The following is an 18,788-nucleotide window of genomic DNA, read 5'->3' as shown; positions in this document are numbered from 1 at the left end:
AAATTGAAATGTAGCTGAAGCAGTAGACTTCAATTCTAATTATTTTTAAAGCAACATTTTAGGGAAAATAACCTGAAAAATTTTAATGTATCAGTAATAGAGGGTTTTTCGTTAATTACTGAAGTTTATGTACAAGTTTGTGGCAAAATGCAAGGGAACTGTATGATTCACCCACCAAAAAAAACAAACCCAAAAATGCACATGTAAAACATATTCTCTCCAGGAGACAGCAGATAGCTAAGTGGAAGGAAGAGAAGGCAAGCCAACAAGCAAAGAAAGCTGAGGAGAAACAGAAGAAGGAAAATGATAAAGAAGTTCAGGATGATAAAAAGAAAGCAAAACCAGAGAAAGAGAAAGAGAAAGATGCTCGTAAGTGGATTTGTTGCAGAAAAAAACTTTCAGTGTCTGGGTGACTTAATTGATACTAGGCATCATTTAATAGCACTGTTTATGTAGCTGAAAACACATGTGCTGACTTCCATCTTGTTGCTTCCTACATTTTACCTTCTGAATAAAGTTCCTGATATGGAAGTGGTTTCTGCAAGAGATGTCTAATTTGATTTTACTTTGTATAAAGAATTTTTTACATTTTGGCAGTTACCTTATGTTGTTCAGCAGTTACAAATAGAGGGACATGATTTCCAGTCAGGAGTTTGTAGTTTTGCATCCCAAGTTAGGATGATACTCCTATGATTGCATAAAGATAATACACGCAAGTTTGTCGTCTGCCTCTGGCATGTGAGGAAGTTGGCAACAAAACTTGATTATGTTAAGAAATCAAAGACTGGTTAGATAAACTGACTGCTGTAAAAGAAATACAGTTGATAATTAAAGTAAATGAAAGAATTGTTTTTTTTTTGTGTGTCTGAAATCATTAGTCCTCCACCTCTGATTCATGTGGGGAAGTTGGCAGTTACTTGTGGAGAACAGGTTTGTACTGGTACAGAATCCAAGAACACTGGTTAGGTTAACTGCCCGCTGTTACATGACTGAAATACTGTTGAAAAACAATGTTAAACCCAAAACAAAAACAAAAACAATTTGTTACAAAATCTTTGATAAAAAATGTGTAGATGTTCTATATAGATACAGAAATAAACCGATGGAAAAGTGTACAGGAAAGGTATTACCAGCAAGGTGTGAAATGTTGTGTGTAATAAAAATTAGCATTTATAATAAAAAGAATGCGTTACAGAAAGTGTTGTAAGTGATGTTTATAACCATGTAATGTTTTCTACATTTATAGCCACCAACAACACATTACTGACTCAGTTTTACGGTAAAAAGGATGAGGATGGTCAGACTTCCGGTGACAACAGTGAGACCCCTATGGATGTTGAAGATGATGATGTTATATCAAAAATCAAAAGACGTCGTCTCACAGCTGCACAGGCGCTGGAGGAAAGAAGGAAAAAAGATTTAGAAGACAAAATCAGGTAAATTTTTGGAGTTACTTGTGCAGGTAACGCATCTTGCAAGAAATGTTAGTGATGTGGTTTTATTGCATTGGTTATAAATTTTTATTGTTGAAAAAAGTCCTGATAGATGCAAAGCAAGTCGAAAACAGTTAACAAGATCTCCTTTAACATTTTAAACATACCATGATGATGCCAGAATATAAAGAAAGCCATCACTGTAGATGTGTTTTAATGGACCATGATAAAATATTACTGTAATTGATGTTTTATACCTCTGCGTTTCAGACGAGAAAAGGAGCAAGAAATACTTAGACAACAGAAGGAAAAAGAACAATTTGAAAAGGATTTCAATGTAAGTATTCTGTTACAAGTTATGGAATTTCAGTGGCATTAATACTCAGATATTTATCAACATACCACAACCCACCGATTGAAATCTCACTAAGTCATTTTGCCAACCTTGGCATTGAAAGGTTACTTGATGTAGGGTTTGACATTAAGGACTGTCCGATTGCTCAGGACAGCTAAAAGGGCTGTACTCATAAATGTCTGTAAGGCAAGTTGTTTTTTATAAATCATGTTATTTATAGTTGTTAAACATCGTGAACTTTCTGTTCTTTAAAAAGAATATTTTATTTTATTTTATTTCATAAATGTTGTAACCCTGTTCTGAAGGTTTTATCTTTCTTACAATGCAAATTTTGTTTTGACCTTATATTCAGATTTCCGGAATTTCCATGATGTTATTGCATCCGATTTTGTCATTGTGTAGGCCAAAACAATTTACTGTTTGCCATGAGCTACACTTTTTGGGCCTTTTGCAATAATTGTTCAAGTAAACATGTTTTGATATTTGTTACAGATTCATGTGATTAATTCAGTAATAAGGCTTTTTGCAACTAAGGCCAATTTTTTGGGTGGTGTAATTTAGCTGCCAGTTTCCACTTTGCTATTTTTATGGCTGATTTTTTTCTTTGATCATTAAGCACCAGCTAAATTCTATGAATGTACAGTGCTCAGCATAGACATTAAAGTTACATCTTGGCAACTAGCGTTTGGTTCGGGCAAGTCTTGTTGTAATTGAAGTTGCAGTAGTGCTCTTTAATGTTTAGTTTTAGCCCAGTTAGCTATAGATAGAGATTCAGCATTCAATTTTTCTAGACAGGAGTATTTCAAGTTTTGTACACTGTTTAAATATTCAGTAGTTTTGATTTAAATGGAAATATAATTTCCTTACTTCACGTTTGTTGTTTTGAATAAAAATTAACTTAAATATTTCCAATGATTTACAGGAAGGTGTTCTCTTGGCCAAAATAACACAGAGACAGACACCTGTTGGTACAGATAGGAATCACTCGCGATACTGGGTCTTCTGTGATGTTACTCCTGGTGTATTTGTTGAAAAAGGTAAATGAGCAAGGAAGAAATTTTTGATTATATTAAAATAACAGTTTCTTGACTACATTTTCAAGAAGTCATGTATACAAGGATTTTCCTACTAGAAGTAGATACTTTTGAAACATGATATCTCAAATTGCATGGGATATAGTGTTTTACTTCAAAATAACCGACATTTTGTGCACATGTTTTTGGGATGAGCGAATTCGAGGTACTGAGTTTCATCTCTTAATTACATGAAAGGTAAACCATTTCATATTCCTTCAAAGGTCTCTTAATTAGCTTGCACAAAGAGAACAGAAACTCGAGAGAAATGCAGTTCAAGAACAGCTATTCCAAGACTGGATTGATTATATTATGGAACTTTTTATCAAAAACTGCTTTACATTTGGTTTAATTACATGTAACATTTATAACTACTAGGTTGGGTAGGTGAGGAGATTGAATATACATGTAAGAAAGACACAGATGATGACATTGAGTCCTCAAGCTCATCCGAGGATGAAGATGAGGCAGAAGGCGAGGAGGGAACCAATGCAGCTGGTACCCATAAGAAAAACAAACCACCTAAGGTGGTGAAATGTGTTGATACCACGTAAGTCAGTTGTCACTTTATTTAGGGGAGGATTTTGGACTTGGTTTCTGGCAGTGGGTATCCAGTAAATGAATTAATTGTGAGATTCTTTTCCAAGAGGTACAGTTAATAGCTCAGAATTGCAGTTTGCATCATATCATATTGTTATTAATTTAGTGAAATTTTACAACTAATTCTGACTGGAAATGGTAGTTATTGAATTTTAGCAAAAAGTGTTCATTTAATAAAGATATTAAAAGTTCTTTGCTAATTTTAATGACCTACAGTCAAATTTGGCTGCTAATCGGTACAAAATCATTCACCTGCCTCACCGGAAATGACTCGGAACGAGTGAAATCGCATACATCCAATGAAAAAAAATGCCTGAAAAAGCTCATGAAAAGAGAGTTGTTATGCCCCCCTTTGAAAAAGGAGGGGTATATTGTTTTGCAGATGTCGGTCGGTAGGTCGGTCGGTCTGTCGGAATATAGACCTATCCGTTTCCGGATGATAACTCAAGAACGCTTGGGCCTAGGATCATGAAAGTTGATAGGGAGGTTGGTCATCACCAGTAGATGACCCCTATTGATTTTGAGGTCAGTATGTTAAAGGTCAAGGTCACAGTGACCCTGAATAGTAAAACAGTTTCTGGATGATAACTCAAGAACACTTTGGCCTAGGATCATGAAAGTTGATAGGGAGGTTGGTAATGACCAGCAGATGACCCCTATTGATTTTGAGGTCAGTATGTTAAAGGTCAAGGTCACAGTGACCCTGAACAGTAAAACAGTTTCTGGATGATAACTCAAAAACGCTTAGGCCTAGGGTCACGAAAGTTTATAGGGAGGTTGGTCATGACCAGCAGGTGACCCCTATTGATTTTGAGGTCAGTATATCAAAGGTCAAGGTCACAGTGACCAGGAACAGTAAAATGGTTTCCAGGCAATAACTCAAGAACGCTTGGGCCTAGTGTCAGGAAAATTGATAGTTAGGTTGGCCATGACCAGCAGATGACCCCTATTGATTTTTAGGTCAGTATGTTAAAGGTCAAGGTCACAGTGACCCAGAACAAAAAGTTTCCGGATGATAACTCAAGAACGCTTGGGTCTAGGGTCACGAAAGTTGATAGAGAGGTTGGTCATGACCAGCAGGTGACCCCTATTGATTTTGAGGTCATTAGGTCAAAGGTCAAGGTCACATTGGCCAGGAATAGTTAAATGGTTTCTGATCTTCTTGTCCAAAACCATAGGGCCTAGGGCTTTGATATTTGGTATGTAGCAAAATCTAGTGGTCCTCTACCAAGATTGTTCAGATTATTTCCCTGGGGTCAAATATGGCCCCACTCCTAGGGTCACATGGTTTATATAGACTTATATAGGAAAAAACTTTGAAAAACCTCTTGTCCAAAACCACAGGGCCTAGGGCTTTGATATTTTGTATATGACATCATCTAGTGATCCTCTACTAAGGTTATTCAAATTATTCCCCTAGGGTCAAATATGGCTCCGCCCTGTGGGCCACATGGTTTACATATACTTATTTACAGTGTGCATATAAGTTCTGTTCCTTGTGCAATTACTAAATGCATAAAGGGGGGCATTTCGTGTTCGACGAGCTCTTGTTTCTAATTATTTTTATACCCCCATCTCTGAAGGAGCAGGGCATATGTGAACACCCGTGGCAGTGGTGGTCATGCAGTCCGCGCCCAAAGCATGTCCGCTCTCTAAGTCGAACAGTTTTCATCAGATCTTCACCAAACTTGCTGACAATGTTTTTGGGTGTAATATCTCAGCCAAGTTCGATAACCAGCCAAATCACCTCAGGTACTCTAGGATTATGGCCCTTGAATTACTTGAAAAACAGCAAATTTAGCCTTGTCCACTCTACCATAAGTCGGAACAGTTTTCATCCGATCTTCACCAAACTTGGTGACAATGTTTGTGGGCATAATATCTCGGCCAAGTTTGATAACCAGCCAAATTGCTCCAGGCATTCTTGGAATTTGGTTCTTGAATTATTAAAAAAAAAATGCAAATTTAGCCTTGTCTGCTCTCAAAGTTTAACAGTTTTCCTCCGATCTTCACCAAACTTGTGTGCTTGTGGGCACAATATCTAGGCCAAGTTCGATAACCAGCTAAATTGCCTCGGGCACTCTTGGATTATGGCCCTTGAATTACTCGAAAAACTGCGAAATAAGCCTTGTCCGCTCTCCAAGTCGAACAGTTTCCATCCGATCTTCACCAACCTTGCTGGCAATGTTTATAGGCCTAATATCTCTGCCAAGTACGATAACCACCCAAATCGCCCAGGCACTCTTGGATTTTGCCCCTTGAATTAGGCCAAATTCGATGTCAGGCGTTGTTTGTGACAGTCTGGCACTCTTGTTTAAACATCCTATTTTAAATTTAGAATAAATTATTTGACTCTTTAGTTAACCTGAATAAACTTCCTGTCATATGTGACCTTTTATGGATGGTCCCGTGGATAGTCGCATATGACAAGTTTGATTTTATATAAATTGCACCTAAGTTTGCTGAATTTTATAATTATTCACTATTTTCCAGGTTTCCCCATGTTGGTCAAAATCTGTGGTTTACATATGACAAACAGTCTGCAGTAAATGATCTCATTGACGCACTCCACCCACAGGGGTCCAGAGAAAGCGTTCTGAAAAGGGAACTTGTAAAAAGACAAGCAGATATCACAAAAGCGATATATAGACAACAAAGGTCAGTGTAAAAATGTTTCGCTTTGGTTGAATCCCAGTGGCAAATTGTATGTTTTTCCCAATACCCCAGAGTCTTAATATTCATCAGTGACACTATAAAAACAAAAAATACAAAATACAGGCAATGGGCTAACATACGTCATTACTACATTAATTTCTTAAACAATTAACACCTTATTTTTAACCATTTCAAAGTTGGTACTTTCATGACATTTTTCCCTACTGAAAAGGGCTAAATTCCATGTCTTAGTCAATTGGGGAAAAACATGTGCAATATTGCACTTTGCATGCAAAAGGTGCTTATAAAAAAAGAAGCTGTTTCTTTTGTATGGATACACACTTTGAAGATTTTCATAGAACTGGAATCAGTTGTTTATCTCGTCAAAATGACCTACAGAGCGTATGACCATAATCAGTTAGTTCAAGGTCAAGATCACTTTAAGGTCATTAGTTAGATAGCTTATATCAAGACATGCAGAGTGGAGAACTGAAGTTATCAAGTGCCAGTCAAATAGATGCCAAAGATTGAATTGCATAAATTTGTGTACTCGATATCTTCTTAACCACCGAAACATAAGTTGTTAAGCTAATCAAGACAACATGCATAGTGCACAACCCATGTCAATAGGTCCATGGTCAACTTTACACTTGAAGATCCAAGGTCATGATCTCAACATTTTGCTTTCCTTGTATTGAAGCAGTGTCTTAGGGTATTAAATTGATAGCTGTAATTTGTTGTGTTTCAGATCCAATCTGGAACTTCGTGATTGTGATGGTGATAAAGAAATGATAGAATCTTTGAAAAAGGTAGGTTAACATTCACACTTTGTCAATGTTCTTTTGACTGAGTTGATTGGAACATAACTGTTTAGAAACATGGTTGTTTTACAAATGAACATAAAACTGTTATAGCTCATGTATAAATGTTTATGCAAACAAAACATTTGGTAAAGGATTTTAAGATAATATAAATTTCTATTCTTGAAAATGATATATGCTTTTGACCAGTACAGGCATGTTAGATGTCAGTAGGTGACTTCTTGTAAAATAGACAAATTTTACAGTGGGCATTTTTGAATTGCTTTTTGCAGCTTATGCATAAAATAGCTTCAGTCTAATATAATACTGTTTTCTTTCAGGAATTATTGGAAACTGAACTAAGATTACGAAATGGTGGTTTAGGTGGTGTTGACGATTTCCCAACCTGGAACACAAAACTGGAAACAGCAGTTGATGTCTCTACCTTGGTAAATATTTGTTCACAAAATATTGCAATTTGGGCTACATAGCATCAGGACTCGAGAGTCAATGCGACTATAATGAAAACATCATTTGCCAGTATCTATTACAGGACTTTCCTGTTGAAAAATCGCAACACACACATGCATACACACACACAATCCTTTCAAGTAATGAAGCCATTGTGCTGATTTGGAGAAGAATAAGCTAATATTGTGTCCTGTTACTTTGGCTTAATTATTGCTTTGAAGCGTAAACCTACTGCTTATAAGATTCTTTCACTGGTTGTAGGTGCAGATGGGAATTTCCGGTCTCGAGGGTAACTGTTTAGGCGGTTACAAGGCTCCAGTCGAGTGACCGCATAAACAGTTACCCGAGAGCCGGATATTCCCATCTGCACCTACAGCCAGTGATAGAATCTTTTTCTTGCATACCATATTCAACAAAGAAGAGTAAAAAAATAAATTCAAACAAATGATTTTCTTATAGCACTTTTTCCTTATAGTAGCATATTAACAAAGCGCGGGAACTTTATGTGTGTAAACAGGAAGTACGTCATGACATTACAGAGATGAAAACAATGTAAGAGTTCCGGTTTTGTTTTATCATCTGCAATGAAACGTTATATTATTTCCTTAAAATAACATTTTTTTGAATCGAGAAATATGTTATAAGGAATAAAGAGGAACTATCACGGTATTTAATTTTTATCCCGTTTTACGAAAAACATTATTATTACTACACACATCTCCTGTACATATGTAGTTTGTTATATGTCATTTACAGCACGAGAGTCATCTTACACCCCGGGGTGTAAGATGGAGTTTCCCAGCACCGGTGAAATCACCAGAAATCCCCGTCTGGTATGCAAGGAAGTATAATGCTACATTATGATTAGATTTTTGTTGAATGATTTAACTGATAATTATACCCCCACCAAACATGTTTGAGGGGGGTATATAGGAGTCAGTTTTGTCGCGTCCCGTCGCGTCCCGTCCCGTCGCGTCCCGAAATCTATTATCACAGTTATTACCAAATAGATTTGATTCAAACTTAAAATACATGTTCCACCTTATCACCCACATCATGTGACACAAGGTGCATAACTCTTGACACCAAGTTTTCATGAATTATGTCCCCTTTTACTTAGAATTTAAGGTTAATTTTGTTGTATTTTCACTATATCTCAGTTATTACTAAATGGATTTGATTCAAACTTAAAATAGATGTTCCACCTCATCACCCACATCATGTGGCATAAGGTGCATAACTCTGACACCATCTTTTTTATGAATTATGCCCCTTTTTACTTAGAATTTAAGGTTGATTTTGATGTATTTTCACTTTATCTCAGTTACTGCTGAATGGATTTGATTCAAACTTAAAATAGATGTTCCACCTCATCACCCACATCATGTGCCCACATCATGTGACACAAGGTGCATAACTCTGACACCAAGTTTTCATGAATTATGTCCCCTTTTACTTAGAATTTAAGGTTAATTTTGTTGTATTTTCACTATATCTCAGTTATTACTAAATGGATTTTATTCAAACTTAAAATAGTTGTTCCACCTCATCACCCAGATGATGTGACATAAGGTGCTTAACTCTGACATAAATTTTTTATGAATTATGTCCCCTTTTACTTTAAATTTAAGGTTGATTTTGATGTATTTTCACTATATCTCAATTATTACAAAATGGATTTGATTCAAACTTAAAATAGATGTTCCACCTCATCACCCACATCATGTGACACAAGGTGCATAACTCTGACCACCAATTTTTCATGAATTATGCCCCTTTTTACTTAGAATTTAAGGTTAATTTTGATGTATTTTCACTATATCTCAATTACTACTGAATGGGTTTGATTCAGACTTAAAATAGATGTTCCACCTCATCACCCACATCATGTGACACAAGGTGCATAACTCTTACACTATTTTTCTTGAATTGTGCCCCCTTTTATCTAGAATTTAAGGTTAATTTTGATGTATTTTCACTATATCTCATTCTGATTGGCTTAGAGCCAAAGGGAAGTAACCTTTTTTAACCTTTGTACTGAGTTTCTTCCCCTTAAATTCCAGGAATTAGTCTATTTTTAGAAATCCTATTTTTAGATTTTCAATATTTTAGGTATTTTTCTAACTTTTTTATTATAAGTCCTATGTAAAAAGTAAAAACATTTTTCCGTGGTAACATGGGTCGGTAAGACACTTTTTTGTATTTACTTTTAGTGTATCTCTAATATTAGAGATTAAATATATTTACTAGTATTACTATACTAATATTATACTAGTATTACTTATATGTGGAAGCCCAGGATGAAGTACTCCAAAGTATTTTTAGCTCACCTGTCACAAAGTGACAAGGTGAGCTTTTGTGATCGCGCGGCGTCCGTCGTCCGTCCGTGCGTGCGTGCGTCCGTCCGTCCGTCCGTAAACTTTTGCTTGTGACCACTCTAGAGGTCACATTTTTCATGGGATCTTTATGAAAATTGGTCAGAATGTTCACCTTGATGATATCTAGGTCAAGTTCGAAACTGGGTCACGTGCCGTCAAAAACTAGGTCAGTAGGTCTAAAAATAGAAAAACCTTGTGACCTCTCTAGAGGCCATATATTTCACAAGATCTTCATGAAAATTGGTCAGGATGTTCACCTTGATGATATCTAGGTCAAGTTCGAAACTGGGTCACGTGGGGTCAAAAACTAGGTCAGTAGGTCTAAAAATAGAGAAACCTTGTGACCTCTCTAGAGGCCATATTTTTCATGAGATCTTCATGAATATTGGTCAGAATGTTCACCTTGATGATATCTAGGTCAAGTTCGAAACTGGGTCACGTGCCGTCAAAAACTAGGTCAGTAGGTCTAAAAATAGAAAAACCTTGTGACCTCTCTAGAGGCCATATTTTTCATGAGATCTTCATGAATATTGGTCAGAATGTTCACCTTGATAATATCATGGTCAAGTTCGAGACTGGGTCACGTGGGGTCAAAAAGTAGGTCATTAGGACTAAAAATAGAGAAACCTTGTGACCTCTCTAGAGGCCATATTTCTCAATGGATCTTCATGAAAATTGGTCAGAATGTTCACCTTGATGATATCTAGGTCAAGTTCGAAACTGGGTCACGTGGGGGTAAAAACTAGGTCAGTAGATCTAAAAATAGAAAAACCTTGTGACCTCTCTAGAGGCCATATTTTTCATGAGATCTTCATGAATATTGGTCAGAATGTTCACCTTGATGATATCTAGGTCAAGTTCGATACTGGGTCATGTGGGATCAAAAACTGGGTCAGTAGGTCTAAAAATAGAAAAACCTTGTGACCTCTCTAGAGGCCATATTTCTCAATGGATCTTCATGAAAATTGGTCAGAATGTTCACCTTGATGATATGTAGGTCATGTTTGAAACTGGGTCATGTGCCGTCAAAAACTAGGTCAGTAGGTAGAAAAATAGAAAAACCTTGTGACCTCTCTAGAGGCCATATTTTTCAATGGATCTTAATGAAAATTGGTCAGAATGTTTACCTTGATGATATCTAGATCAAGTTCTAAACTGGGTCACGTGGGGTTAAAAACTAGGTCAGTAGATCTAAAAATAGAAAAACCTTGTGACCTCTCTAGAGGCCATATTTTTCATGAGATCTTCATGAATATTGGTCAGAAGGTTCATCTTGATGATATCTAGGTCAGGTTCGAAACTGGGTCACGTGGGGTCAAAAACTAGGTCAGTAGGTCTAAAAATAGAAAAAACCTTGTGACCTCTCTAGAGGCCATATTTTTCATGAGATCTTCATGAAAATTGGTGAGACTGTTCAGCTTGATGATATCTAGGTCAGGTTCGTAACTGGGTCATGTGCCGTCAAAACTAGGTCAGTAGGTAGAAAAATAGAAAAACCTTGTGACCTTTCTAGAGGCCATATTTTTCACGAGATCTTCATGAAAATTGGTGAGAATGTTCACCTTGATGATATCTAGGTCAAGTTTAAAAGTGGGTCACGTGCCTTCAAAAACTAGGTCATTAGGTCAAATAATAGAAAAACCTTGTGACCTCTCTAGAGGCCATATTTTTCAATGGATCTTCATGAAAATTGGTCAGAATTTTTTATCTTGATGATATCTAGGTCACATGTGCTGAAAAACTAGGTCACTTTGTCAAATAATAGAAATAACGACGTCATACTCAGTTCAACACTGGGTCATGTGGGGATAGGTGAGCGATTCAGGACCATCATGGTCCTCTTGTTTAGATTCCTTATAGTTGCCATTCTTCTGTGACAAGACCGTATGGTGGGGGTATGAGTCACTCCTGTGACAGTTCTAGTTCAAATTTTCAGGGTGACTGTTTACTGGAGTGCCAAGAAAATGTGTTGGAGAAGTTCCGTGATGGTATCATGGTTATAAAGAAGAAGAAAAATGCAGCTGTGAAAGAGGAAGATGAGGAAGAAGGTACACTCCCATAATCTCGAAAGTTTATTATTTACTGTAGTATTTCTTACACAGCATGCTTCTGAAGATATATGGCAACTTATTTTCTAAAATTGATTGTGCTGGTAGAAACTTCTATTAATTGTGAAAAATCATACATAGATGTTATTTAAGTTGTTATTAGTCCCCTACTGGTTAAAAACCAGTTTTGGGGACTATAGGAATGCACATTTCCGTCCGTCCGCAATTTCGTGTCCGGTTCATAACTCTGTCATCCATGAAAGGATTTTAATATTACTTGGCACAAATGTTCCCCATGATGAGACGACGTGTCATGCGCAAAACCCGGACCCCTAGCTCAAAGGTCAAGGTCACAATTGGAGGTCAAAGGTCAACAGGGCTTTTTTCCTGTCCGGTCCACAACTCTCCCATCCTTGAAGAGATTTTAGTTTTACTTGGCACAAATGTTCCCCATGATGAGATGATGTGTCATGCGCAAATCCCGGAACCCTAGCTCAAAGGTCAAGGTCACAATTGGAGGTCAAAGGTCAACAGGGCTTTTTTCCTGTCCGTTCCATAACTCTCCCATCCATGAAGAGATTTTAATATTACTTGGCACAAATGTTCCCCATGAGGAGACGACGTGTCATGCACAAAACCTGGACCCCTAGCTTAAAGGTCAAGGTCACAATTGGAGGTCAAAGGTCAACAAGGCTTTTTTCCTGTCCGGTCCATAACTCTCCCATCTATGAAGGGATTTTAATATTACTTGGCACAAATGTACCTCATAATAAGACGATGTGTCATGCACAACTTTCAGACCCCTAGCTCAAAGGTCAAGGTCACACTTAGCAGTCAAATGTTAACATAGCATGAACAGGGTCTGTTTCGTGTCCGGTCCATAACTCTGACATTCGTTAAGGGATTTTAATATCACTTAGCACAAGTGTTCCCCATGATGAGACAATGTGTCATGCGCAAATCCCGGACCCTTAGCTCAAAGGTCAAGGTCACAATTGGGGGTCAAAGGTCAACAGAGTTTTTTCCTGTCCCATCCATAATTCTGCCATCCATGAAGGGATTTTAATATTACTTGGCACAAATGTTCCCCATAATGAGACAACATGTCCTGCGCAAAGCCCAGACCCTTAGCTCAAAGGTCAAGGTCACAATTGGAGGTCAAATGTCAATAAGGTTTTTTCCCTGTCCTATCTAGAACTCTGTCATCCATCAAGGGATTACAATATTACTTGACATAAATGTTTCCCGTGATGAGACGACGTGTCATGCGCAACACCCAGTACCCTAGCTTAAAGGTCAAGGTCACACTTTGAGATCAAAGGACAAGAGGATTTTTTCCTGTCCGGTCTGTAACTTTGTCATGCAAAGCAGGATTTAGATATCAGTTGGCACAATTATTCCCCTGGATGAGACAACATGTCATGCGCAAGAACCAGGAGCGCGTTTCATCAAAGTTCCTAGGACAAAATTTGATCTTAAGTCCTAAATTTTGCCCAAAATGCGTTTCATCAAAATTCCTAAAGTTTTTCCTAAGTGCAAAAATGGTCCTAACTTAGGAGTGCCCATGGGTTATCCTAAGTGCAAATTATATCCTAAGTCTGATGCATAGTTGGATGCTAAGTACATCTACACAATAATTACTTGCAATTAGGGCTTTTTAATTGTCTTCTTCTAATAAAAATGGAATACTATTTAGAGCTTCAGCTTTGTCAGAAATGCTTTAAAAGATGGTGCCTCCAAATTTATCATTTTTCTTATAGTCTTGGAAAAACAGAAAAGCAGGAATACACCGTGCGTTAGTGTAGGAGTGACCTGTCGCTTTTATTAATAGATTTGAAAGGTTACTGGAATAAACCACTTCAGTAAAGGGATACCCTACCTTTTTATAACTTATTTCTATAATAAATATTTAAATTACTGCCTCTTCGAGAAGGAGACGCAGTGGTGCAGTGGTAAGCGTGACGGCTCTAGTATCTAACTTTTGTGAGTTCGAATTCCAACGGAGATCAATATATTTTTTCATTTTTTTCATTTTATGTTTTGGTAACATACATTTAAAATGATAATAATGTTAAAGATGTATTTGAATTGCATTACTTGTATCATTTTGCTATTTTCGCATATAACATAGTTTTTATGCCCCCGAAGGGAGGCATATAGTTTTTGAACCGTCTGTCAGTTTGTCGGTCAGTCTGTCCGCAATTTTCGTGTCCGGTCCATATCTTTGTCATCGATGGATGGATTTTCAAATAACTTGGCATGAATGTGTACCACAGTAAGACGACGTGTCGCGCGCAAGACCCAGGTCTGTAGCTCAAAGGTCAAGGTCACACTTAGACATTAAAGGAGAGTGCATTGATGGGCGTGTCCGGTCCATATCTTTGTCATCGATGGATGGATTTTCAAATAACTTGGCATGAACATGTACCACAGTAAGACGACGTGTCGCGCGCAAGACCCAGGTCCGTAGCTCAAAGGTCAAGGTCACACTTAGACATTAAAGGATAGTGCATTGATGGGCGTGTCTGGTCCATATCTTTGTCATCGATGGGTGGATTTTCAAATAACTTGGCATGAATGTGTACCACAGTAAGACGACGTGTCGCGCGCAAGACCCAGGTCCGTAGCTCAAAGGTCAAGGTCACACTTAGACATTAAAGGATAGTGCATTGATGGGCGTGTCCGGTCCATATCTTTGTCAACCATGGATGGATTTTCAAATAACTTGGCATGAATGTGTACCACAGTAAGACGACGTGTCGCGCGCAAGACCCAGGTCCGTAGCTCAAAGGTCAAGGTCACACTTAGACGTTAAAGGTCATTTTTCATGATAGTGCATTGATGGGCGTGTCCGGTCCATATCTTTGTCATTCATGCATGGATTTTTAGCCCACCATCATCAGATGGTGGGCTATTCAAATCACTCTGCGTCCGTGGTCCGTCGTCCTTCCGTCCGTCCGTCCGTCCTTCCGTCCGTTAACAATTTCTCGTTATCGCATCTCCTCAGAAACTACCAGGGGGATTTTGACCAAACTTTGTCAGAATGATGAATTGGTACCCTAGTTGTGTCCCCCTGAAAATCAGACTGGTTTAATAATTTTTTAGTAAGTTATGGCCCTTTGTTTATTTCTATAATTTACATAGATTTATATAGGGAAAAACTTTGAAAATCTTCTTGTCCAAAACCACAGAGCCTAGGGTTTTGATATTTGGTATGAAGCATCATCTAGTGGTCCTCTACCAAGATGATTCAAATTATTTCCCTGGGGTCTAATATGGCCCCGCCCTGGGGGTCACATGGTTTATATACACTTATATAGGGAAAAACTTTGAAAAACCTCTTGTCCAAAACCACAGGGCCTAGGGCTTTGATATTTTGTATGTGACATCATCTAGTGGTCTTCTACTAAGATTGTTCAAATTTTCCCCCTAGGGTCAAATATGGCCCCGCCCTGGGTGTCACATGGTTCATATAGACTTATATAGGAAAAAACTTTTAAAAACTTCTTGTCAATAACCTACAACATTCGAATTTGGACCACATGTATGGTTTTGAGTGGCAAGATGAACCTTGACATGAGTTGACCTTGATTTTGACCTAGTGACCTACTTTCACATTTCTGTAGCTACAACCTTCAAATTTGGACCACATGCATAGTTTTGTGCACTGAAAAAAACTTCGACCTTGACATTGACCTAGTGACTTACTTTCACATTTTTGAAGGTACAGGCTTCAAATTTGGACCACATGCATAGTTTCTTGTTACGAAATGAACTTTGACCTTCATTTTGACCCAGTGACCTACTTTCACATTACTCAAGCTACAGCCTTCAAATTTGGACCACATGCATGGTTTTATGTACCGAAACAAACTTTGACCTTTACATTGACCTAGTGACCTACTTTCACATTTTTGAAGGTACAGGCTTCAAATTTGGACCACATGCATAGTTTCTTGTTACGAAATGAACTTTGACCTTCATTTTGACCCAGTGACCTACTTTCACATTACTCAAGCTACAGCCTTCAAATTTGGACCACATGCATGGTTTTATGTACCGAAACAAACTTTGACCTTTACATTGACCTAGTGACCTACTTTCACATTTTTGAAGGTACAGGCTTCAAATTTTGACCACATGCATAGTTCTGTATTCCGTAATAAAATTTTACTTTGATTTTGACCTAGTGACCTACTTTCACATTTCTCAAGCTACAGCCTTCAAATTTTGACCACTTGCATTGTTTTGTGTACCGAAATAAACTTTGACCTTAAGATTGACCTAGTGACCTACTTTTAAATTTCTCAAACTACAGCCTTCAAACTTGATGCACATGCATAGTTTTGTGTACAAAGAACTTTGTCCTTGAAATTGATCTAGTGACCTACTTTCACATTTCTCAAGCAACAGCTTTCGAATTTGGACCACATGCACAACGATGTGTGCAGAAATTAAATTTAACCATGAGCTAGTCAATAAGTCTTGAAATTTGGAACACTCAAAAATGGCACATTGGTGGGCGCCAAGATCACTCTGTGATCTCTTGTAAAATAACTACGCATGAATGTGTGGCACAGTAAGACGACGTGTCGCGCGCAAGACCCAGCTCCGTAGGTCAAAGGTCCTAAACTCTAACATCGGCCATAACTACTCATTCAAAGGGCCATCGGGGGCATATGTCATCCTATGGAGACAGCTCTTGTTTCAAATATCCTTTTGTTTGTGAATTATTCAACATGGTTGACATAGCTCTTTGACAGTAACTGTTCGGTCATTCGACTAGCTGATGACACTTACTCGGAGGAAACCGACACCGCCAGCGAGTGTAAGGATGCTCCATTGGGTGCGTGCGTTTGAAATGTATTGAAATTGTATGAATGGAATGAAAAATGAAATTGAAATGATAAAATAAAATGAAATAAAAAACATGAAAAATATAAATAAAACAAATTCAGTCATAAAACAAATCGCCCTGTGTGAGATTTGAACCCACAGCCTCTTAATCGCAAAAGTTGAATCACTAGTAAGATCCCTCAATTCTACCAACTGAGCTATCAATGCGAATTCGATCTACTGAGTATTCAAAATTTATTTATAGTTTTAAATAAGTCAAATATCTTGCAAACCCTTATTTAATAAATGGAACAATCTGGAAAATCCAAATCTAAAAATACAAGGCAGTCTGAAAGACAGCTAAATCCCCCGCCACTGCTATGGATAGTGAAAGGGTAAACCTTTGATTTTAGCTGTGACCTTGACCTTGAACTGACATGGCTGACTCATGAATTCTGCACAACGTCTTGATGAGGTGATCATTTGACCCAAGTTTCATGAAAATCCTTCAAGGAGTTTAGAAGATATAGAGCGGACACAAAATGGAAGGCTCAAAACCTTTGACCCTAAGTTGTGACCTTGACCTTGAACCGACAAGGCTGACTCATGGGTTCTGCACATCGTCTTGATGAGGTGATCATTTGACCCAAGTTTCATGAAAATCCTTCAAGGGGTTTAGGAGATATGGACCGGACACGAATTTGGTACGGACGGAAGGACGGACGGACGCAGACCATTCCTATAATCCCTCCGCCATGGCGGGGGATTAAAAAGCGACAGATCACTCCTAATGCCGGCCTGGAAAATCGATACAGAGATTAACTGTCCAGGGAGATAAATCTGCCATAAACAACTCTGTCTAGTCACGAATAAGTGCAACGCCAACGGCAGCAATAATTTTCGAGTACAGCTACTTATTATTATTTTGTCATTATTAAACAATATTTTTGTATAATTTTGGTTGAAAAAAATAATGAGACTGCAATCCGCCGACACAAAGATATTCTGATAAATATAGAGCTAGTCTAAATTGCCAGAAAAAGCCAAGTTTCTCAATCATAGTATAATCTACGTAGAATCTAGATCTACATTTATTGGTAAACTAAAAGTATGTCACCTCAAAATCAGCCATATACTTTTTACATATATTTGGGTTAGAGCTATAATCTTAACACTGGATGCTGATTTCAACGGGGTCCCATGATTTTACTTCCTTCGGAAGAGTAGCTCCTAAGTCGGTATTTTGTCTTAGGAACTTTTGTTGAAATGCACTTAAGAAAATCTTAAGAAGATCCTAGGAGCGGTCCTACAATAAAAATCCTAGGAACTTTGATGAAACGCGCTCCAGGTCCTTAGGTCTAAGGTCAAGGTCATATTTAGAGGTCAAAGGTCAAATTCAAGAATGACTTTGTACAGAACATTTCTTCTTCATGCATGGAGGGATTTGATGTAACTTATACCAAATGTTCACCATCATGAGGCACCCTTGTTTTTAGAATTACGTCCCTTTGTTGTTACTATAAATAGATTTTATTGTAACTTTTTTATTACTGGCGGTAGAGAAAAATCGAGACCACTTTTCTGTGGTACAGCATGCATGTTTCATCCAATTTTTAGGTGTATTTTGACCTATCTCTACCTGGTAAAGAGTTTCTTGTGGACTTATATTATATAGATTTTTTTTTTTTTTTTTTTTTTTTTTTTTTTTTTTTTTTTTTTTAAAGATTAATTTCCCTTTGTTGTTACTATAAATAATTTACATGATAACATTTTTATAATCAGCCAAAAATTCAATATTAAAACAACTGTGGGTTTTTATATATGCACATTTTAATCCAAGTGTGTTGTTATAACATATTGTATATGTAGTACAATATTGTTTATACATCATTGACAGATATCAGTTCATTATGTTATACTGCAGTAGAGAAAATTAGGTGCCTTCCAGTAGGGGACTTTGTATTGCATGGCAATACTTCATTCACTTGTATGGTCAGGCCGTACTTGTGTAGCAGATTTTAGCAAATAATCTTTTAGATAGATTAATTTCATATATTTCTTGAGTGTTATATGTAAAACTTGATAATTTCTTTCATTATAGCTTGAAAAAGTAGAGAAATTATTTGAAGGAAATGAGTA

The 18,788-nt window shown here is 37.4% G+C and overlaps 1 protein-coding gene across 2 annotated transcripts in view; it reads left to right on the top strand.

Moving 5' to 3' along the window:
- Positions 1-18,788, top strand: part of LOC123536105 (tyrosine-protein kinase BAZ1B-like) — a 54,018-nt gene that overhangs the window by 25,371 nt on the left and 9,859 nt on the right. For both annotated transcript variants that reach the window (XM_053528196.1, XM_045318927.2), the window contains 9 exons: positions 224-369; positions 1,247-1,436; positions 1,704-1,770; positions 2,711-2,825; positions 3,240-3,411; positions 5,955-6,119; positions 6,865-6,925; positions 7,258-7,365; positions 11,702-11,813. In XM_053528196.1, the coding sequence (XP_053384171.1) occupies positions 224-369; positions 1,247-1,436; positions 1,704-1,770; positions 2,711-2,825; positions 3,240-3,411; positions 5,955-6,119; positions 6,865-6,925; positions 7,258-7,365; positions 11,702-11,813 (1,136 nt within the window). The remainder of the gene's footprint in view (positions 1-223; positions 370-1,246; positions 1,437-1,703; positions 1,771-2,710; positions 2,826-3,239; positions 3,412-5,954; positions 6,120-6,864; positions 6,926-7,257; positions 7,366-11,701; positions 11,814-18,788) is intronic.

Source organism: Mercenaria mercenaria, chromosome 17 (assembly GCF_021730395.1).
Source record: "Mercenaria mercenaria strain notata chromosome 17, MADL_Memer_1, whole genome shotgun sequence".
Lineage (NCBI taxonomy): Eukaryota > Metazoa > Mollusca > Bivalvia > Venerida > Veneridae > Mercenaria > Mercenaria mercenaria.
Note: the sequence above shows the minus strand (reverse complement) of the source record. Positions and strands in the feature narration are given on the sequence as shown.